The sequence below is a fragment of the Durotheca rogersii genome (assembly GCF_024521655.1).
Source record: "Durotheca rogersii strain YMJ 92031201 chromosome Unknown GGS23scaffold_6, whole genome shotgun sequence".
In the NCBI taxonomy this organism is placed as follows: Eukaryota; Fungi; Ascomycota; class Sordariomycetes; order Xylariales; family Xylariaceae; genus Durotheca; species Durotheca rogersii.
In genome coordinates this window covers 423,855-444,712 of record NW_026251237.1, presented here as the reverse complement: position 1 = coordinate 444,712, position 20,858 = coordinate 423,855, and the positions used below count along the sequence as shown (strand labels likewise).

General features: G+C 55.9%; 5 protein-coding genes across 5 annotated transcripts; 2 read left to right on the top strand and 3 right to left on the bottom strand.

The window, feature by feature from the left end:
* Positions 1–8: 8 nt before the first annotated feature.
* Positions 9–2,834, bottom strand: GGS23DRAFT_453083 (glycoside hydrolase family 20 protein). Its single transcript, XM_051514032.1, has 3 exons — positions 2,504–2,834; positions 1,930–2,447; positions 9–1,841 (listed from the first exon to the last, which is right to left on the bottom strand). Exons 1-3 carry the CDS (start codon positions 2,553–2,555, stop codon positions 153–155), a joined length of 2,259 nt encoding a protein of 752 aa, XP_051373272.1. The 5' UTR covers positions 2,556–2,834; the 3' UTR covers positions 9–152.
* Positions 2,835–4,198: 1,364 nt separating this feature from the next.
* Positions 4,199–5,815, top strand: GGS23DRAFT_604183 (Serine/threonine-protein kinase Rio1; the record flags this gene model as incomplete). The annotated part of the gene is made up of 1 exon (XM_051519575.1): positions 4,199–5,815. The coding sequence occupies one exon, from the start codon at positions 4,199–4,201 to the stop codon at positions 5,813–5,815; it is 1,617 nt and encodes a 538-aa protein (XP_051373271.1).
* A 2,034-nt stretch (positions 5,816–7,849) lies between these two features.
* On the bottom strand, positions 7,850–8,453 carry GGS23DRAFT_560762 (uncharacterized protein). The gene is made up of 2 exons (XM_051515907.1): positions 8,317–8,453; positions 7,850–8,258 (listed from the first exon to the last, which is right to left on the bottom strand). The coding sequence occupies exon 2, from the start codon at positions 8,154–8,156 to the stop codon at positions 7,950–7,952; it is 207 nt and encodes a 68-aa protein (XP_051373270.1). The 5' UTR covers positions 8,157–8,258; positions 8,317–8,453; the 3' UTR covers positions 7,850–7,949.
* Positions 8,454–8,619: 166 nt separating this feature from the next.
* On the bottom strand, positions 8,620–12,195 carry GGS23DRAFT_604182 (uncharacterized protein; the record flags this gene model as incomplete). The annotated part of the gene is made up of 3 exons (XM_051519574.1): positions 8,620–10,788; positions 10,958–11,100; positions 11,169–12,195. 3 exons carry the CDS (start codon positions 12,193–12,195, stop codon positions 8,620–8,622), a joined length of 3,339 nt encoding a protein of 1,112 aa, XP_051373269.1.
* Positions 12,196–17,628: 5,433 nt separating this feature from the next.
* GGS23DRAFT_452964 (terpenoid synthase) lies at positions 17,629–19,835 on the top strand. The gene is made up of 5 exons (XM_051514031.1): positions 17,629–18,114; positions 18,181–18,246; positions 18,403–18,780; positions 18,888–19,011; positions 19,094–19,835. Exons 1-5 carry the CDS (start codon positions 17,753–17,755, stop codon positions 19,400–19,402), a joined length of 1,239 nt encoding a protein of 412 aa, XP_051373268.1. The 5' UTR covers positions 17,629–17,752; the 3' UTR covers positions 19,403–19,835.
* The last annotated feature ends 1,023 nt before the right edge of the window (positions 19,836–20,858 follow it).

Sequence of the window (20,858 nt, the reverse complement as noted above, 5' to 3'; positions counted from 1 at the left end):
CTGAATTACTCTGCTAAAGGCTTCTCTGTTCAATACGTATGCATATCACCTAACTACCTATGTAGCGACCGCGCGCATCCATACGCTCGCCCGCTCACCGCCCTCCCCCTCGCCCTCCGTGCCCGTCCTTCTTCCCCCTCCCCGCGTCGCTCTCACGCGACCGAGCTGAGGCTCATGGCGGCGAGGCGGCCTTCCCAGGCGGCGCCGGGGCCGCCGAGGCGGCGGATGGGGGCCTCGATGGCGACGGGGGCCCAGACGAGGAACTCGCCGTTGACGCCGAGGGTGGCGAGGAACTCCTCCTCGCGCTCCCCGGCGGCGGGCGGGGACCCGGGGCGCGGCAGCGGCTCGCCGAGCGCGGCGGGCCGCACGCGGCCGAACGTCTGGTTGCCGCGGCCGGCGACGCTGACGTCGACCCACGCGCCGAGCGGCAGCGTCAGGTTGAGCCGGTAGTGCGAGCCCGACGCGAACAGCGTGAGTCCCGGCGTCAGCAGCAGCGCCGAGTCGGCGCCCTGCAGCAGCGTCGCGTCGGCGCCCGGCGCCGCCGCCGCGTCCACGCGCAGCCGCAGCGTCAGCGTGTAGTCGCGGCCCTTGGAGGCGAGCGGCGTGTCGAGCGCGCACGCCTCGCCGACGCGCAGCGCCGGCGCCCCGCCGTCCTCCTCGTCGTCCGCGAGCGGGCAGTCGGTCGACGCGTCGTAGCCGTTGCCGGAGAGGTCCTCGACGGTGACCACGTCGGTGCGCGCGAGCGCGGGGGTGCCGCGGTGCGCCGCCGCCGCCGCCGCAGCGACCGAGCCCGCCGTGTAGTTGAAGATGGTGGGGCCCGCCGACGGGATGGCGCGGTCGAGGTTCTGGCCGGGCACGAACGGGTGCAGGGCGGCGAACGACGACGCGAACTCGGCCGCGGCCAGGTCGCCGCCCCACTGCTTGTCGGCGAGCGCGGGGATCCCCTCCCTCCACGCGTAATACGCTTCCGAAAACACGGTCGCGTTGGCGCCGTAGTCGTTCCACAGCGGCGTCACGGCGCCGCGCACGAGCGGGTTCGCCCTCTCAGCGTTGTTACTAGCGTTCTTCAGGTCAAAGACGTGCGGCTGCCACGCACCGCCCGTCGCCGGGTTTCCGCCGAAGGTGCAGCCGAAGGGCAGGACCGGCGGGTAGCTCCTCGACCACTTGTTAACCACGTAGTAGGCGTCGTCCGAGTTGAGCACGGTGTAGTTATTCAGGATGTAGTCGTGGTACGGGTTGTCCTCGAAGAAGGCCCAGTGTTGGATCGAGACGTTCCGGCTGATGTTGTCGTATTCCGGCTTCGGAGGAAACGTGCCCCAGATGCGGATGGCTTTGCCAGACTCCCGATATATGTAATCGGCCATCTCGTTGACGAATCGGTTGTAGTCGCTCACGTCGCCGCGGTACTCGTCCGCGCCAATGTGGACCGTCTTGGAATGGAACCAGTCCAAGAAAGTGCTCCAGATGGTTTTCACCGTGGGTATAGTGTCCGGATGGGAGATGTTCAGCAGCGCGATGTCGTTACTGAGAGCCAGCTCGGGCTTCCACTGCACGATCACGAGGGCGTGTCCCGGGGCCTCGATCTCGGGGATGACGGTTACCCCCCGCGAAGCGCAGGCAGTTTCCATCTCCTCATATTGCTCCCTAGTGTACGACTCGTTCTTGTACTTATTCAGACCAGCCACGTCCGGAGAATCAGACCACAGGCGAAACCGAGCGTACAGCTGCAGAGACTCCTCTCTGGAGTAGAGCCCGACGTTATTGTACAAGTTATCGCTCAGATGTATCTGGAAGGTATTCTGCTTGAAAAAGCTCATGTACGAGCATAACTCAATCACAAACTACTCGGCCCTCCCCGTTAGCGCCAATCACAAGGGAAGGACACCTACCGGCAGCGCAGTCAGCCTGCTCCGGTTCATGGACACGTACCTCGGGCGGGTAGAAATGCCGAGCAACGTCGAGCATCATACCGCGAGTTTTCCAGCCGGGGGCGTCATCTCCCACTCCATACGGCACCGAGCCGTTAAAGAGAATGGCCTGCTGCAAGACGGTCCGCGTCCCCCACCATACACCGAGCGGACTGGCGCCCGAGATGACGATGCCGGACGAATCTACCGAGAGCGTGTACCCTTCGGAAGTCTGGGCGCCGGCGGCGTCGGTATACTTGCTGGCATCTCCTAGCGTGAGGAAGATGGTATCCCATGGGGGCTTTTCGGCATCGGAGACGTCGATATCGGCGGCCAGGGTGCCGCGCAGGTCGTCGGCAAAAGTCTCAGCGAACTCCCGAAGAGTCGGGGGGATCAGAGTCTCGCCGGTCTCGTCGCGGCTCTGGGCGAACTTGGAGTCCACCACTAGGGCCCTGAGCGAAGAGATCTTGTAGGTCCCACCATTCGAAGGAGTAAAGGGGGCCACGGGGATTCCGGCGAACCTCGAGGCCGCGAAAGCCGCTGGAGAAGGGTTGTCAGTCTTACGAGGCGGCCTGGAGAATCACTACCCGACATACACAGACCATTTGACAATGCGATTAAGAAGACGGACGTGGAGAGAGGCCTCATTGTAACGGCAACTAAATATGATTGGTGACTGGATATCCCTGCCTACCACCTCTACCGAGCATAAACCGGGAGGGGGGAATAGAGAAAGGGGAGGAAAGCAGAAAATGGAGACCAGAGGAGCAGAATCCGATGCAATGGTAGATCAGCAGTAGCAGTAGGAAGGTAGTACCTAAGGTATGCACATCGCTTTATATACCTATTTACGATACCTGCCTGGTGTTTGTTCGTAAGTATATATATACGCTTTAGGTAGGTGTGATCTTTATCTGTACCCCTGGCGCAGGCGATGCTGGAACAGCAGGAGGCGCGTCTGCCCTCGCCGTCTTGGCCGCGGCCGGACTAGGGAAGCAACCAGAGAAACAACTACGGCGAGAGGATTCGGAAGGAGAGCAGAAGCAGGGAAGCAGAGCCGGGGAAGACGAGAGACGGAGGCGTCCGAGTATGTCTATGTCTATGTCTATGTCTATGTCTATGTAACGCATGTAACGTTGGCGGAGCGGGGGTGGCTGCAGCGATAAACCTGTATGAGGGCGGCGGTGGCGTCGAGGTTGGGAATGTATGTTCCGACCCGTACCCTCTCTCCCGCCCGATAGGCAATCTCGACGGTTGAGACGGTGGGAGGAGGAGGAGGAGGAGGAGGAGGAGGAGGAGATGGAGGAGGAGATGGAGGAGGAGATGGAGGAGGAGATGCCGGAGATCCCCACTACGGCTGCTACTCCGCTATGCACACTGCTTAGGCAACCTCCTTCTCTCCTGACCTTGCCCTGGAGAGCCGGAGAAGGGCGGAGATTTGGGTAGGAGTTTACCAGTAGTTAGGGCTAGCGGGGGTTCGCGGGAGTCGAGAGGACAGCAGGGCCAGCAACTTAACTCGTGATGATGTCAGGTACGTTGTGACGCCGTGAGAGTGTGACGCCGTGAGCTGTGACGTTATGCCCCCCTATCTACGTGCAGTTCACGATAAGATAAGCAACCTCACTGGTGAGGAATAAATACTATGGATCCTAGGCATCCTGTTGGTCAGCCTCGTTGACTCATAGTTGTTGGCTCACAAGCTGTTGGCTCACAGTTGTTGACTCACCTCGCAACGTTTGCCTATCTCACTGCCAACGGCACCTTAGGAGATAAGCCAATATTCACTGTAAAAGGAGCCATATAAAGGCTCGTTATTTCGCAGTTCTCGGACCTAGTTATCCTCCTAATTGATCAGCACTTACGTTTCGTATGACTAGGTGATTACGGAGCAACAGGAAGGGAGCCGGCTAAAACGCATAATACCAGGCCTGTAGCCAGCCGGCGGACACCCGTCACCCCAAATCCGATTTGAATTACTGTAATCGTCCCTTTTTGATTTCTTGCCCCCACTGTCCGAAAATCATTTCCGCCTCTCAATTCACAGGCTTACCTGACCTCACCACAGATAACCCTCTTGGCATCGTTCAACTGCATAACTGGAGCGGCCGACAGGATTGAGATCAGCATCTACAGGCCCACCGCTACACCACTCACATAATCCTGCACATACCTATAACCTATACACGCTTTACCGCCTGGTGCCTCTTAGCCCATCGAAGCGAAAGGGGGCCCCTTCGAGCGCACAACACCAAGAAACCACAAAACGAGAAAATTTCGAGTGCGCGCCCATCATGGCCACCAACCCGTCTTCGACGGAAATCCCGGCCCTGCCGCTCCAATATTCAGCCCAGAACCATCACGACGAGTCAGCAGAACGGGAAACGCCGCGGAATCTCCCCGACGAGACCCCGGACGTGGTCGGCGGAGACGAAGATGACGATTCTAGTCTCGATGACATCTTCGAAGAGAGCGGCGACGAAGGAGAACTAGATATCGTCAAAAATCACAACCGGCAATGGCCTTTACGCTCCAACCAGCAAAAGCCCACGGCCAACACCTTCGCCAGTGTAGACGACCAGATGGCCGCCCTTTCGAAACACGCGGCCAAAGTTCGACTGGACGATGTCAAGGAGGGACAGGACCGCGAAAAAGACAAAGCCGACAGGGCCACCAGCGAGCGGGTGCTCGATCAACGGACGCGCATGATCCTCTACCAGATGATCAACCGTGGCGTGGTCAGCGAGATCCACGGCGCCATCAGTACGGGGAAGGAGGCCAACGTGTACAGCGCCATCGCCTACCCAGACGACGACGGGCCCCCCATCCATCGAGCTGTCAAGGTCTACAAGACGGTCATGCTAAGTTTCAAGGACAGGGAAAGGTACATCGCCGGCGAGCACCGGTTCAAGTCGGGCGCTGACAGGGGAAACAACCGCAAGATGGTCAAGTTATGGGCAGAAAAGGAGTTTCGCAACCTGAGGAGAATTCATTCTGCGGGGATTCCTTGCCCCGAGCCTATCCAGCTCAAACTTCACGTCCTCGTCATGGGCCTCTTAGGCGACAAGAAGGGTTACGCCTACCCTCGACTGCGAGATGCCAACATTGCGGGCGACGACGCCGACAAGCTATGGCGACAGCTCTACACCCAGCTCCTGGGGATCATGCGGCGCCTGTACCAAGTGTGCCGGCTGGTGCACGCGGATCTAAGCGAATACAATATTCTATACAACGACAGGCAACTCTACATCATCGATGTATCTCAGAGCGTCGAGCACGACCACCCTCGATCGCTCGAGTTCCTACGTATAGATATTAAAAATACGGGTGATTTCTTCCGCAGACAAGGCGTCGATACCCTGGCTGATCGGACCATCTTCGACTTTGTTACCGGTCCAGAGGGGGCTGTTGAAGAGCCTGGCCTGTCGGAAGCGATCGAAAAATTATACGCCTCTAGGTTGCCGTCCGCCAGCGACGACGCGGCCGCAGCTGAGCTGGAGGTTGCCAACGAAGTCTTCCGAAACCAATACATACCCCAGACTCTGGAGCAAGTATACGATATCGAGAAGGACGCGCGGGTGATCGGAGGCGGCGACGGAGACAAGCTCGTCTATCGAAACCTCCTGGCCGACCAGGTGGTATTCCCGGCCGCCGAGGGGGGAGCGAGCGAGGATGAGGACGAATCGGGCGACGGGGCTGCGCTCGACAGCGACGGCTCGGGCGAGAGCGAGGACGAGGACGAGAGCCTATTCTCGAAGGGGCCTCCCCGCGGTAAGCGATTCGAAGACAAAGACGACAAGAAGCTGCGCAAGCAAGCGGTCAAGGAAGCGAAGGCGGAGAAGCGGAAGGAGAAGATGCCCAAGCATGTCAAGAAGCGGCTCGTAACTACCACGTCGAGGAAGAACAGGTAGACGAAAGGCATAGAGAGTAAAGAGAGAAAAAAGAAGAAAAAGGTCATGATTACCTCCGGCTCCTCATGGAACACCGGCGATACGGCCTGCCAAGAGTTCTTCCTGCCAATATGTCGGGCCGGATGCTTGATCCAGCCCGCCCGCCCGCCTGCCTGCCAGTTAGAGCCGGCCAGCTAGTGCTAGAAATCCTAGCTTCTTCCCTGTCAAACAGTAGAAGGCAAACGGGAACGGAGTAAGTGACGCGAGGATCTGGGGCCCTGTCTCGTTTTAGCACCAAGATGTGTGCGTACTAGCTTAGGTGGCTAGCGGGCCACCTTCCCTCCCCCTCCCTTCTCTCCCCGCTATCTATCTGGGCGCATGCGACAATCGGATGATGAAGACCTCGACGCACGATGACTCAGAGAACCCGTGCCCCCCGCGTTTCTTGCTCTTCCGCTCCTCGCCGGGCGAGTAGATAACCGGGCGGCGCGGGCGCTCGAGCGCGGACTGCGCCCTGAACTAACCCTCCCCCCTCATCTCGTATCTGCGCGGGAGGAGGTGGGCGGGGTCGGATGCGGATCAAAGAGAGCCCTGACGATTGTCTTTTTTTTATTTTTTTATTTTATAATTGTTGCGGTCCCACGTATTGGGTCTATAGCGGTGGTTTCCCTTTGTAGTTTTTTTTCGTTTAGGGTCTTATCTCCCGGACATGTAGTAGTCCCGGGCCTCGAGCCAGAGGAAGAGGAAGTTCGGCATCGAGGTTCCGCATCGGGTAATAGATAGGTAAGGTATTAGAGATGTAGCTGACAGGTGAATGCGGAGTGGGCGCAGAACGTAGGGTTCGATAGCAGGTGGGCGCCAGAGAGGGCGTCCCGCGACGGTCGCGACCGGAGAGAAGAAAAAAAAAATAGGGCTGACGGACGGCGCGGAGGGGGGGCGACGCAAGGAGGAGGAGAGGAAGAAGACGACGAAGGACGCTCGCTCGTTTCGTGCTTCGTGCATGAACCGGCGGCACGTTTTTAGGCGGACGGGGGAAACCCCGGCAGCGGTCGAGCCGGGCGCTTACAGGCCCTGACCACGCGATGCGAACCTGGGGCGGGGAGATATTACTATATGCATTTACTGGTAGTTACCCTTACCAGGTAGGTTAGGTACCTAAGGTAGGCTAGTAGAGGTACCTACTTGCTGCTAGAGAATAAAGATCCGCAGCTACCTGTTAATCCCTTGTAGCTCACCCCGGCAGAGATATTAGCGGCCTTGGGCAGGTAAGCTTAGGTTCGGTTAGGCACGCATAGGTACCTAAAGGAGGGGGCGCCTAGCGTTAGGTACCTACCCTAATGCACGTACCTGGATACCTTAGGTAAGTCATACACGTATTTGTTTTTCCTCCTCTCTCTCTCTCTCTTCCTTGGCCCCAATACACCTTACCCATGGGTGAGCAGGAAGCGCTAAGCCGGCCCCCCCCCACGCCAAATAGACTTAGGCCCAGCCCGGCAGATTCTTACTTCGCGTGCTGGTGGTATGCGGTGTGCGTGTGCGGCGCTGTGTGCGTGCGTGTGCGCCGAATCTGCGCGCACCTGCATCGGCTGCCGACTCTGGTATCGAATCGGAGGGGAGAGGCGGAGGGAGCACATGGAGATAAATAAAAGGGGGGGGCGGAGGCAGGCTGACATGCCGCGTCCGGAGGGAGAACAATTAGCTGCCCCGGACGCTCCGAGGGGGCGGCGGGGCGGAGAGAGCGAGATGTTAGAGAAGAAAATATTCATACGAGTAACTAAGGTATGGGTAGTCACGCCAGGACACATACCTACATGCATGCATCCGCACACCTCAATTCTATAACCCTCCAACAAGTGCCTTAGGTACGTTTTCGCTGCCCGTCAGAAAAGAAAAGATAAGAAAAAGAAAAGGAAAAAAAAAATAGACAAAGGGAAGAGAAAAGGAACACGGCTTTCCTCTTCCCTCCCTAGCCGCAGATAACAACATTCTCGTAGAAAGAAAAAGTGCGTATTCTCTACGGCACTATTTTCCCATTCAAAACTAAACCCTACAGGCGTTCCACACAAAAAAGTCACGGACCACGCAAGTTTTCCCTGGGCATCCTTTGCATCAGACAACAGGTGGCAGGGTATAGAATGCAGGTATTATTAAAGCGCTAGCCACGACATCTAAAATAATAATTGACAAAGAAAAGAAGAGGAGGGAAAAAATAAAACATGAAGGCGCACATACTACGCACTCTATAATTTCCGGTATCCAGCTCTATGGTGTATATATATCGTGTAGTGGTGTAATATGTGTAGGTAACGCTATAACATATGCATGTCCTGGCCCAGCTTCCCTCTGCTGTTCGCCCACACATATATAAATATATATGCCTGCTCCCTCCCCCCCCGGCTCAGACGTGCGCGATGAGGTATCCGTGTCCTTGTCCTTGTTGATGATGATGCTCTTCTTCTCGTTTCTGTTGGTCTCGTAAGTATGAAATGCAATGGAGTTAGTAGTAGTGGCAGTAGCAATACCCAGCATCCCTCGCCACCGCGAAAGAAAACCCTCCTCTTCGTCCGTTGACTTGGGGTTTTCAGATGGCAGATTCTGCTCGGTCCTTCGCCTGGAATCGGACCTTCTCCTCTCCCCCCCCCTTTCGCCTCCCCTCCCTAGCTTCCTCGATTAAATCATCGCCCGGTCCATCATCCTTTCCCTTACCGTGCAAAAAAAAAAAAAACCGGCCTCCCTATGCACCGCGCCTCGTTCTACTTTCCATTCTGTCTGCTAGTCGATGCTTAGAATGTGGTTTCCACGTGGATTCTCGATGGCTGTCGTCCTCACCTGGCGATGCCGACACTCCCTCTTCTGCCCATCAGGGCTTCCATCTCGACGAGCTCCACTGCGTACTCGGGCTCGCCTTCGAGCGTCTCCCGGATCAGGTCCACCGCCGCTACCGTCGTCGTCGATTGGTTCTCTCCGGACCCGTTGGAAACCTGTATCTCGACGTTGGGGTCTGCGCCGTGCATCAGCATCGACTTGATGGCCGCCACCCACCGCTGCCGGTTCTCCATCAGCCGCGCGCTAGACGACGTCTCCATAAGATGCGTCATTGTCACGCTGCCCCGCGAGAAGTAGTGACGCCCCGCCTTCAGGGCTTTCTGGAATATCCGGTCTTCGTCCCGCGGGGATGCGCCCGAGTCGAAAAGAATTTCTAGAAATCGGGAGTCCGGCATGTCGTGGTGGAAATCGAGGTAATCTCCGCTGAGACTGGCGCAGGCGCTGAAGCCCTCGGCTTTGGGGCAGACCAGGTACGGCAGCAGGTCGTGAGCCTTCTTGGCCCTCTTATCCTTGTCCATCTGCTTCAACTTCGCACTAACATATCGAACAAGATTAGCCTGCATGGCGAGGGACAGGAAGTCCTTTCGCTTTGGCGGCTTGCCAGCGTCCATCGGCTCGTAGCTTGCCCAGTGCTTCCGGCAGAAGCTCGGCAGCCTACTCTCGTACCAGTCGGGATCCTCGTGAAGGGGCTTGTGGTTCTTGAGCGCCGTGACCCAGGCTGATTGGCAGGCGCTGTCCAATTCGTCCAGCAATTCGCAGTATCTCTTTATGTCGGAGACCTCGCCGTCAATCCTCTCGGCGTACCGCAGCGCGTTCGCGATCAGCAACCAAGCATCCGGTCGGAACCGCCAGTTGGGCCACGCCAGGACGGGCGGTCGCATCACATCGAAGGCCTTTATGTGCCTTGCGCATCCGCTCAGCAGCGAGAAATCGAGCTCGACGGTATCGAGAGGCGCGCAGCCCGGCAGCCGCAACCAGATGTCCTTACGACGTACCCACTCCTTAGCAGTTTGGTGTACGAAAACCACCCGATGGCCTGTCTCGGTAGAATTAGCATTGGCCGATGGGCCAGTCTCGGCAACGAGGAGCCCGGCGCAGCAGCTATGCAAGCGGCGTTGCATGTTATCCGATAGACGTTGGATGGATGCGTTGTCGTAAGGACGTGCGTTGTCGTGGACGATTCGTAGATCCTGCGTAGCAGCGTGTAAATACCCCTCGTCTGCAAGAGCGAGGGTCACCAAAGTAGGTGGCTGCTGCGCTCGAAGAACGAGGTGGAAAATCCTAGACGCACTCTGCTGCTGATCTGGTGACAGATTCTCCAGCATGCGCATGTACAAGCCGTCAGGGCCACCTAAATGTGCCGGTAGAGAATCAAGCGTTGCTCTCAAGGTGCGAAGACTACAGCCGACCACCATGTCGATGGCTAACCTTGCCCACAGTATATCGCCGCGACTTTTTTGAGCCACTTCCTTGCAGAGGTTTTTGCTGTCAGGCAGGCCCGGCGCTTCGTCTTCGAGTCGGCCTGCAACGTACTGCGTGATCGACCGCTCGGTGTGATCCTGGAGCTTGATCCTGGGGAACTCGGCGAATGCTTCGTCAAACACAGGGAGCTCGCGGGAGGTGACAACGAACTTAATGACATCCTTATTCGCCATACTAACTACCAGCTTGGCGATTTCGACGTGCGAATCCGAGGCCCACTTGCTTAACCCCCAGGACTCGTCACCAGTGTCTTTGTCGTAAGTAACGTCCAACTCCTTCTGCTCGTAGTGGTCCTTCCTTTCCATGATACGATATTCGTCGAGTCCGTCGATGAAAACGAAGAGACGGAGGGTCTGAGACATGTGAGCGAAGAGGGAGTAGAAGCCCTGGTTCAAGTTATTGGTGCTCGTGAATAGTACCGGGGGCGGCCAAGGGCAGTCAAAGAAGCTGGGGAAAGCAACACGGATGAGATCTCGCCTCGTAGACAAAATCTGGTACAGGACACTCCTGAGGAATCCTTCGTAAGATTTCTGGATTCGGTTGCCTCCTTCGAACATGAAGAAGCAGGCCTTGTGTAAATCGCCCCCGCTCGCCCACCCGTCGAGGAGAAGTTGTTGCATCTTCGGCGAGTTCCATATGTGCTTCATGAGCGTTGATTTGCCCGAACCGGCGTTACCGCTGATCCACTAAGACGGACACAGTTAATGACTTCCCTCGGTAGCATATCTCGAAGATGGACGGAGCGCGGCATGCGTTCGCCTCGATTGCGGGTTGCGCGAGTCACAACGCACCACGGCCTGGCTTACGCGAGAGCCTCGGGGCAGACAGAGGTTGCGGAAAGGAAATAATACTTACTAGGACAGGATCCTTAGACTTGAGAAATTGAGGGAAATTAGACAGACTGGGCGACAGCACCCATTCGCAAGTTTGACCGTAGGCTGGGTCGATGCGCGACTCGCGTTCGGTCATAGTGTCGAAATAAAGGGCGTTAAGAATTTCTTCATATGTTGAATGCCGGTTATTCTCAAATCGCACATGGCGCACGACGACGTCACAGGGCACATACCTTGGTTTCGAGGCTCCCGAGCCTCAATCTCGGCGGGCGTCGGACCGGACGATGTTTTGGTGACATACGTGATCATCTGCGAGTATCCGGGCTCGTCTCTGCTTTTGAACCTCGCGAGGTCAAGGTGGTTTGCCGCCATCTCGTGCCTGGTTACGTTGAAGCCATCGTAGGCCGCCGACTCTCTCGGGACCATGATTTGCATCGCTCCCTTGCCCAGGTCCAGGCCGTCGACGTCCCTCATCAGCTCGCTGGAGGCCGCGATGGTCGAGGGGAACTTTTCTCGGATACACACCACTCTGGTGTCTCTCGAAATCATCAGCCAGGTGCTGTGCTGGTTCTCGAAGGCCTTGTCGCTCTCCTTGAATGATCGCAGAAGTTGAGGGCTGGGCATGGTAGGCGAGAGCAAAGCGGTGGCGGCGATGCATTCGCCCAGAGAACGCTTTCCGCTCCGGACATGAGGCGTGCCCAAGAAGACACAGCCGATCGTCCGCGGGTACACATTGCCAAGCTCGACATGGGCACCGTAAATACGCGACATGGCGGCGGTGACGAGAGCCTCCTTGATGATAAGGCCGCCGAGACCGTGGCCGACGAAGATGATGGGCCGAGTTGTGCCGCTGCGGACGCGGGTGATGTCGGTCAACAAGGCCTCCGCCTGTTCGGCGAAGGTGCCGCTGCTGCTCAGGGCACCGGTCCATCCCCACGCGATTATCCTGACGCCCGGGATATCCTGCCCGAGAAAATCACGTGGGTAGCAGACGCCCCCTTTGGTCCAGCTGCCCGACCGGCTGCCAAACAATCCGTGGACGAAGACGATATCGGTGCCATCTTCGCCATCTTGCGTCGAGTCGAAAAGGATGAGCGGGCCCCGACCGTCGGCACGCACGAGAACCTTATCCCGCGAGTCCAGCGTCGAGCTGCTCGACCGACCAACGCGGTCTAGCCGCAGGCTAGAAGAGGTCGACGGGTCGCGCGAGCCGCGAGCGACACGGGCTAGTCTAGCTAGTGTCTCTTTGATCCTGTTCATCGTTCCTTAAGTTCCTCCCACTCTTCCTCAGCATGGCCGGAGACAATAGGTCTGCGGAGGTGTGACGGAGGCGAAAAGGAAGTAGAAGAAGGAGAGAAGAAGGGGGGGGAAAGGCAGTGAATTTTTTTTCCCTTGGTGTTTTGAAACATCTGACGAGCGTTCACAGACGTTAGCTGTGGGAATTGTCATCGACCCGTGCCGAATCGTAGGGCGCCCATCATAGCAGCTAGCGGAAGCCATCCGTCGCAGCCGCCGTCCACAAACCTGCCTGGGTTGCGACTCGAGAGTGCTGAGCAGGTGAGCAGGGCGTGGTACGTAGCCACCCAGCATGGGGGGAAAAGACGGACGTGCTCACTGGGATTCGTGTCTCGGCGGAGCCTCTCGAGACCCAAAGCGATGTCAACACCACACAGCGAGTTCCCATATCCCCCCCTGGTCTCCATGCCCGGCCACGGACAGGGCCTGTTCAGACTCTCCAAGCCCCTACCCTTACCCTGGAAAGGGCCCAGCAGAGCGAAGCGTCTCCTGGCGCCGATGTGGATTGGCCCGTACACATTTGTGCGTACATACGTGCAACAACAACGGCATCACGCCGTGTAGCTGCATTCACACCTGCAGGTCATCCCATATCTACCACGTACGCTCGGGTGAGACGGTGGCATTCGCCCGGCCCCTTACCGCGTCCAGTGGGCTGGAAAGGGTGGGAGAGGCATGTGGCCTCCGTGTGGTGCGTGGGTGGGATGGGACGGTGGCGGCGGGCATGGGTTGTTCGAAGGTGTTATGTAGATGGGTCGGGTGGCCAGGTCCGGGCTGGCGCGCCGGAACGATCCTATAGGCAGCTAACCCGCCGCGAGCTGCCAATGCCCTGCTTATCACATAATATTCTTCTTTCGCGGCGGCAGCACATCGGGATAACCGCATTTCTACACTAGTGGCGGGAGGAGCATGAGGTGGGGGATACATACCTCCTAGACACATATATGCAGTACATATATATATCTATATGCCTGCTACGTGTTATCTACGTGCTGGTGTGCCTACTGGGTACCTTTCATCCACAGGATATCTGCATAGAGTACATTAGGCGGTGTATTATGTGGACATTACCAACTATACTACTCTCCATGTAAACCACAGTCTGCGTGCCTCAGGCAGCGACTCGGCGGATATACGCCTGTGAAATTGGTGATGACGATAATGAGACTGATGGTGATAATAATGGCATTAATGATAGCAATACCTACATCGTCATTCGCGATGGCCTATTATCGGAATTGCCTTATAATTATTCAATATTCCATCCCAAGATACTACCTTGGGTACCTGGGTAAGAGGACCAAGGTACTCGTGATCCTCTGGTGGCGATCCTCTGGTGGCGGTTCATTGCCCCCCCAGAGATTGCATCACCCGTACCTGTGGCTACGCGTAGAGTCCCTACGGGCAAGTATGGGTGTCGTCAACCTCCGTCGCGGACGCGTCCCGTATGTGTATGGTTCAACAATATGCATGTGTGCGGTTCTACAATATATACACGTATCTACCCACTACTCACGCCTTCGGCTTGCTGCCCCTTGGGTGCCTATGAGTATATTCTCACGTCTCCATATTAGGTAGTTATTCCGGTACACTATATTCTACGTAATACGTACGTAAATGCAATTACGGTAGATTATAGAGGTAGGTATGTTGGCTATATGGATGTCCTAATCCGTCTATCACTGCATAGCAGGTTGGAGAGGTAGGCTTACACACAAGTGCATACATATTTACCTACGAGTATGCGCCTTATATATCCTCATGCCGTTATTTCACAGGTGCATATGCCTCTCTACACAATTCTACCCAGGTAAAGGTATGAGTAGTTGGGAGGTCCAGCCGTGGTGAAACAGGGGCCTTCTCTCACCGCACCCCAGTCCACAACCCAGCACCGGCAAGTTATATCGCTTCCCCGAGACTATATTTCATTACCCATCCCCAGTCGGCCGTAAAGAGGCGGCCGCCCTGCCACCTTACCTACCCATCTGGACGAGGCGGCACGACTTCTGACTGAAGGTATCGGAACCCATTTCCTAAGACACCATCATATGATCTCCCGATGTTCCGATAGCACTTCGCCGCGGGACGGTATCTATGTCTCGCTTTACTCAATAGTTTTTTTTCGTGTGTCTCTGCGTACGTATATGTAGAGCTGCTAGATATAATACTACTACGACGGGTGCATTTAGAAGCCTAAAGCAGCACGACGTGCAGTAGGCTTTCTTACCTAGGTTAGGGATGGAGCCTTAGGCCGACCCTAGGGACAGGACCCAGTCCCCTTAAGGCAAGCAGCTAGGGCAGGCCGCTCATTGGAACCTCATCTGCATCTACATATAGTACATGCCCAGGGCCATGCCCTACCTAGGTACGCAGCCAATACGTTCTCGGAGCCAGAAACAGTCCATCGACGGGCGTATGCATGCATAGGAATAGGTAATACGTAGGTAGGATACACACCTACCTTTCGTAGGTACCTATGTACATCTACGGAAGGCATACACACGTATACGGAGACGGGTTAGGGGGGTCAACATGGGTAGATGAGTTAGTAAGGTGGTAGTGGATAGAGAGTGGGTAGGGAGTAGGGGGGGAGACAAAGTGAGAGGATTTCCGGATTAGGGGATTATAATAGTCTCTGTATCATACGTGTGGACACAACCCAGAACACACAGACATGGTCGTGTCCACTCACACATGCCCATGTCCCACATGCCGTTGGCGAGGACACACCGAAAGACGCCGCGCCTTGTACGAAACGTTCCCCGCGCTCTACGGCACGGAGGCGGGTACATACCGCTGTAGGTCCTTTTGCCAACGGGAGGCGATACGATTAACGAGAAATTAGGCGAGGACGAAAGTTCGGGCCGCAAAGGGCTCTGCCATTGGTACCTTCATCCCGCAGTATCCGGGACCCCACGAAGCCCCGGTTATCATCAAACAACCCCGGCCGAGGTTGTTATGTAAGTCGCCGGGAGCCCTTGTCGACAGGGCAGGGAACCGTCGTGGTGAGGCCCGGGCTAGCCGGGGCAGGGTATCGACCACGTTACAACTTAGGCACCTAACCTCGGCATGCCCTCGCTGACCGCAGCAGCTTACCTATCTACGTATGTACGTGCGCACATGGCTTTAGAGGTCTCCCCTCCACAACATCGGCACATATGAGCATCAGCAATCTGGATATGTGCATGATCTTCTATTATACACGCACGTATATATGCATGTACATACGTATATGTATAAATGCCGTATGCCTAGTGTATTATTGTATTGTACATACCTTTTTGCCCCCTTCTTTCTTCTTTTTTCCTTTTTTTCTTAAGCGTACCCAGGTCCATCCAAGTCTGTAAGGGTATGCCTAACTACGTAGGTATATATAGAGCGGATAGCGTAGGGTAATAAGACGCCGCCTAAGGCGTGGAGTACGGAGACGCACATATAAGTATGTTCCTCTGCTGAGACATGGCGAAATGTGTTACAGATAGAGGCCGATACGCCAATTTCTCGCGTTCTTAGATAAGAAGATATATGCTTATTAGAATGTCGTCACTTTGCCAATCAAATCATATGTTGAGCGCCGCAGCGACGTCTCCCACATACCTATATATCTCTATGTCGCTATGGACTTGGGTGTCTGCATATACATACTTGCCAGCCTGCCTACATAGTTGGTGGTGTCCATAATCCATCTTCCGTCACATATTCTACAGAGACGTGGGTAGGCATGCCCCCCGCGCGGCGCCTCGGATATTACCAGGTCGGCAATTCCTATTTATCTTCTCTCTTTATCTTCTGTATATATGTCCTGCACACACAAAACCAATCTATATAGAGATATGTCTTTCCCTGTACAAGGACCTGTCTACCTAAGGTAGATAGATAGCCTACATACGTTTCGATATAGACACCGGCGGATTCGGAGGCAACGTACGTATATGTACGTAGACATGCATGCATCCGCCTACGCTACATGTGTATACGTACAGCAACGACCGGACAAGTGACGCATTTACACACGTTATGGTACCGCGTGTTGCATCTAAGCCCGGCGTTCAGAAGTATGCAAGCCAAGTGATGCGGGCAATTCGGCCAGCCAGGGCTAGCTGGGGCCAACCCAGGGAGAGTCGACGAACCAGGGCCGACCTTATTTGCCAGTCTTTCGACGTCGAGTGCTACCTCCCTACGTATTACTCCCGGTCCCTACGCCTACATCTACGCTTCCACAAATATGTGCTTAGGCTAGACTCGTCCCGAGAGGCATCAACGGTACTATACTAGTTAGTAGTCCCATACCACGCAATGTGCGTTTTCTAACCCATGACCGATGAAGCTAGTTGATCTGCTGTGTTGTTGGCGACCGATGATCTCTCCCAAGCCTCCCCTCTCTCTCCTCTCTCTCTCTCCTTCTCTGCTTCTCGTAGCCGTCCAACTTGGCGGATCCCAACACCCTGGCGGCCCGCAGGTACCGCGACGTAACAGCGGTTGGTAATACGTAGTAGTCTGGAAGAAGTGGAGGTTCTCGCGCGTCTTCCATTCCTTTCGACCCTGGAAGACTCCGCCATCGGGTGAGGTGGGAAGGGAGAACCAGAGCGAGAACCCCTCCCAGAAAGAAAAAGGGAAGAACCGGGAGAAAGAAAGAAAGAAGAAAAGAAGCGAGCCAACGTCCCCATTGCCTATGTCGGACGATGTCCACGGCCAACGCTAGCATAAACATGCCGTTCCACAACCGTTCTAACGTGAGCTCTGGTCGCCAATCTTATTCATACGACTTACACCGTTGCAGAAAACCCACGAAATGCGAGGAAGCAGAAGACGTGTAACCAACATACATAACTCCCAGCCGAAGCAGGCGACAGGCCCAATAGAGAGCCCTCGTGAGTTACCCATCACGACGGCATCCAATAATGCCTGTCGCTAAACAAATAACGGAAGTAATAGCTTGCGAAATCCTGCGGGCCGTCACACCAAACCCACCCCGAGAGGCTCCTCACGAACCAGATCTTACACACATCTGCGCTACTTATCTTAAGCATTCCTTTTCATCTAGTCGATCACACGTAATAAGCCTCTTTATTCTAGGGGAGTGGCGTAGAAACTTACTGTTTCGGGACTTGATACTGCGTCATGTGGTCGTGACCCTTCGGCCTTTGCGCCTGGTGATATGCAGTTTCGTGTATTGTGATTGATAGCAATCCGTTGCTATTACCCAGCATGCAACTGCAATCAAGCCATCCTCTCGATCCAACAGTCTCAGCCAACGGGTTGGTTGACCTCATCTACCACCCGCTCCATCGACTGTTCCGTCCAAGTATAAAAAGGGGGCGAGGTCTAAGTATACATACCGAGTAGCACCGTCCGTCTAGCTCCCATCCAAGACAACCTCCCTCCTCCCTCCTCTCTCCCTAGACTCTCCTATCCCGTCCCATACCGGCAATCGTGATAAGCCAGAGCACTCCGAAGTCAAACCCGGGCCGAAACACCGCAAAGAAACTCGCATATACTGCCTACCTTCACACACGGAACCATGGAGTCCAGGAAGATGGAAACCCTTCTCGGGCTGACGCGGCGGTTACGCTCCAAGCTCCTGTCTATGTTCCTCTCCTCCAGACCTACTAAAGCTGCTTCCCCCCTCCCCCCTCCCGAGGAGACCCAACCCAGCGACCAACAAGGCCTCTGCGGCGAGGCCCTAACTTTGGCTACTCAGCTCCACGGCCAGACGTTCCACCTCCCGGACCTATGGAAGATCTTTGCCGACTGGCCGATGGCTGCGAGCCCGCACGCTGAGCGCCTCGAGATCCTCGTCAACGAGATGCTGGAGAGGATCACGACAGACGAGAGGAAGCTCAAGGCCCTGAAGCGCGCAGACTTCGCCCGCCTCCTCTCCCTGTAAGTTCTCGCGCTCCTTCGAGTCTCGCAGGGAAACCCCCTCTCGCTAACCTCGAGCGATCACAGCTGGTACCCCGACTCAGAGTGGGATGAGCTCGTAATAGCCACAGCCTACTCGGTGTGGATTTTTGTGTAAGTACCTCGACTCTTTTTCACCATCCTCGGCAAGCGTCTCCGTCACTTTTATTCCTCTCTCCCTCTCCTTCTAAACTCCCTGTCACGTCTTGTATCCAAAAACCACGCTAGCAGAACACCCACGGCTGACTCTAGATTCTTTGCGCGCTGAAGCTGGGATGACGAGGTGGACGCTGGCGATACCGAGGTGTCGACGGACGAGGAGCTCGCGCGGGCTTACTACCAGAAGTCGCTGGACGTGATCCGCAACCTGCTCGGCCTCGTGCCGGGCAACGAGGAGGGCGCGCTGGACCTCTCGGGCAGCCTGGTGCTGCGCAGCAACATGGACCTGTTCGTCGACGTAGGCAGCGGGATGCGCCCGACTACGGACAAGCTCCAGCGCGAGCGCTTCTACCGCGAGCTCGAGAACTTCATGATCAACGTCGGCGTTGAGCACAGCTTACGCATGCGAGGGGCCATCCCGACCGTGGCCAGGTACCTCGAGATCCGCTCCGGATCGGTTGGATGCGCCCCCCAGATAGCCATTACGGAGTAAGTGAGATGGTTCATACCCCTGATCCTGGTGGTGGCACCCCCTCCCTATAGTACCGTACTTCATCATGCGCATCCGCCTGCTAACGCTGCCGCTTCCCCACTAGCTCCATGCTCAAGATAAGGCTTCCCGAGTCCATAATGGACTGTGCGGCCATGAAGGAGCTATGGAAGGAGACCGTGCTGATATGTCTCATCCTCAACGACATCTACTCGGTACAGAAGGAGATCGTAAGTTTTCCCGGCCCCCCCCCCGGCCCCTTCTCTCCCCTCGCCAGCGGATCTTTTTTTTTTTACTGACTGCTACGAATAGGCCCAAGGCTCGCTCTTCAACCTCGTACCGGTGATGTACAAGAACTGCAGTCCGGAGACGCAGAACCTCGACACGGTGACCCGGCAGATCGAGGAGACGCTGCGGGGGTCGATGCGGGGGTTTGAGACGGCGGCGGCAGCGCTCGACGCCGAGACGGCGGGCGACGCCAAAGTCAACGAAGACGCGCGCCGCTTCGTCCGGTGGTGTCGGTACTTCACCACGGGCGTGCTGCAGTGGAGCCTCGAGTCGCAGCGGTACGGGATGGCGAAGTGCGTACGTGAGGACGGGTCGCTCGAGATCGTGCTATGACCGCGCGGGGGGAGCAAGGAGGGAGACGTTCAGAGAGAGAGCAAGCGAGGACAGGGAAGCGCGGGGGGGCGTACGGAGTTGGACTGGGAAGGACGAGGAGGAAATGTGCACAACATCGTTACCATCGGCATCAGCATCGGCATTGTTTACACTCTTTTCGCGTTTTCTCTAACATACTACTCTGCATCCATCTACTACACGAACACACCCGTACCACAACACATTGTTACGGCTCACTCTTCCTCTCTCTCCGCCCCTCACATTGTCACATTGTCACATTTACACATTTAGTTTCACACCCCCGCATACTTTGGTCTAGGATATGTCTGGTGTATACATGGAATGTGTGGACGGGAATACTAGGCATCGGGATCGGATTGGGTCGTGCGGCTCTCTTTTTTCAGACTATCTATTTTTCCTTCTTGTTTACACCGCCGTTTAGAAAAATATATTATGGCACATCTTTTTTTTTTTTTTAATAAATGGGAACGAGATTTTTTTGAAGCCCCGCCTGCCCCCTGACGGGACCCTCCCCCTACTCCTCCTTGTTGGCCTCGTCCTCGTCCTCGTTGTCCTCTCCCTCCTCCGGCTTTTCCCCTCCGGTTCCTCGCTCACCTTCCTAGACTAGTCCCATTGTCCGTGTACTATACACGAACGTGTACGGATACCTACATATGCATGCCGACACACGGCCCCTTTCCCTTGGTCTTCCCCCCATCCCCCCGTTCGATACCCGGATTCCCTTCGTACTTAATGTCATGATAGTATAATATGTAGGTAACAATAATAATGCAGACTAGCGAGCCGGTCCCCATTCTCTACGCACACATACACGTACACACATCTGTAATGGGCTCCGCGTGTTTCATGAGAATGTCCGCCCGCACATATGTGAGTGTCGGAGGCGAAGCCCACGTGGCTTATCCCTAGTCCAAAAGGAAGAACGGATCGCCCGGTGTGGGGAGTGCGCTTTGATTCCATTCATAAGCGCGCCACGTACCATTTCCTCATGCCACAAACCATGTTCATCACATGTATGTATCCGTGTAGGTAGGTAGGGGGCATCTACTTCCTTGCCTCGCGCGCGCTCTCTCTCTCTTCTGCCTAGCTCTTCTTCGTCTCTTGCCGTCGAGCGGGTCCTCGGTATCAAGTTGCGATCCAGTCTGGGGCCTGGCAGGGGCGGAAGCGAAAGAAGATTGAGAGAAACAGAGAGAAGAGAATTGCAAGGGTAGCACCAACAGACGCAGAGTGATCTGACTTCTTTGTTGCGAGCAACCCGGCTGACTCCCCTACTCGTCTCCCCGTCTCCCCGTCGCGCCCACCACGCTTCATGCGCGTACGCATGTGTGAGTATGTATGTATAATATTATGTGCGTACGTGCGCATAGACGCGCCTAGCATTCTAGTGTGGGCTTCGCAATCTGATATCTGACATATTGCTTATTCGACGTACGGT

Excerpts from the sequence above, each read along its gene's own strand:
- GGS23DRAFT_560762 (XM_051515907.1), bottom strand. The coding sequence starts at position 8,156 with ATGTGTGGGCGAACAGCAGAGGGAAGCTGGGCCAGGACATGCATATGT.
- GGS23DRAFT_452964 (XM_051514031.1), top strand. The coding sequence starts at position 17,753 with ATGGAGTCCAGGAAGATGGAAACCCTTCTCGGGCTGACGCGGCGGTTA. Across the intron at positions 18,247-18,402 it reads TACTCGGTGTGGATTTTTGT|CTGGGATGACGAGGTGGACG; the intron begins GTAAGTACCTCG and ends TGCGCGCTGAAG. Across the intron at positions 19,012-19,093 it reads ACTCGGTACAGAAGGAGATC|GCCCAAGGCTCGCTCTTCAA; the intron begins GTAAGTTTTCCC and ends TGCTACGAATAG.
- GGS23DRAFT_453083 (XM_051514032.1), bottom strand. The coding sequence starts at position 2,555 with ATGAGGCCTCTCTCCACGTCCGTCTTCTTAATCGCATTGTCAAATGGT. Across the intron at positions 2,448-2,503 it reads CGCATTGTCAAATGGTCTGT|CGGCTTTCGCGGCCTCGAGG; the intron begins GTATGTCGGGTA and ends ACCCTTCTCCAG. Across the intron at positions 1,842-1,929 it reads GGCATTTCTACCCGCCCGAG|TTTGTGATTGAGTTATGCTC; the intron begins GTACGTGTCCAT and ends AGGGCCGAGTAG.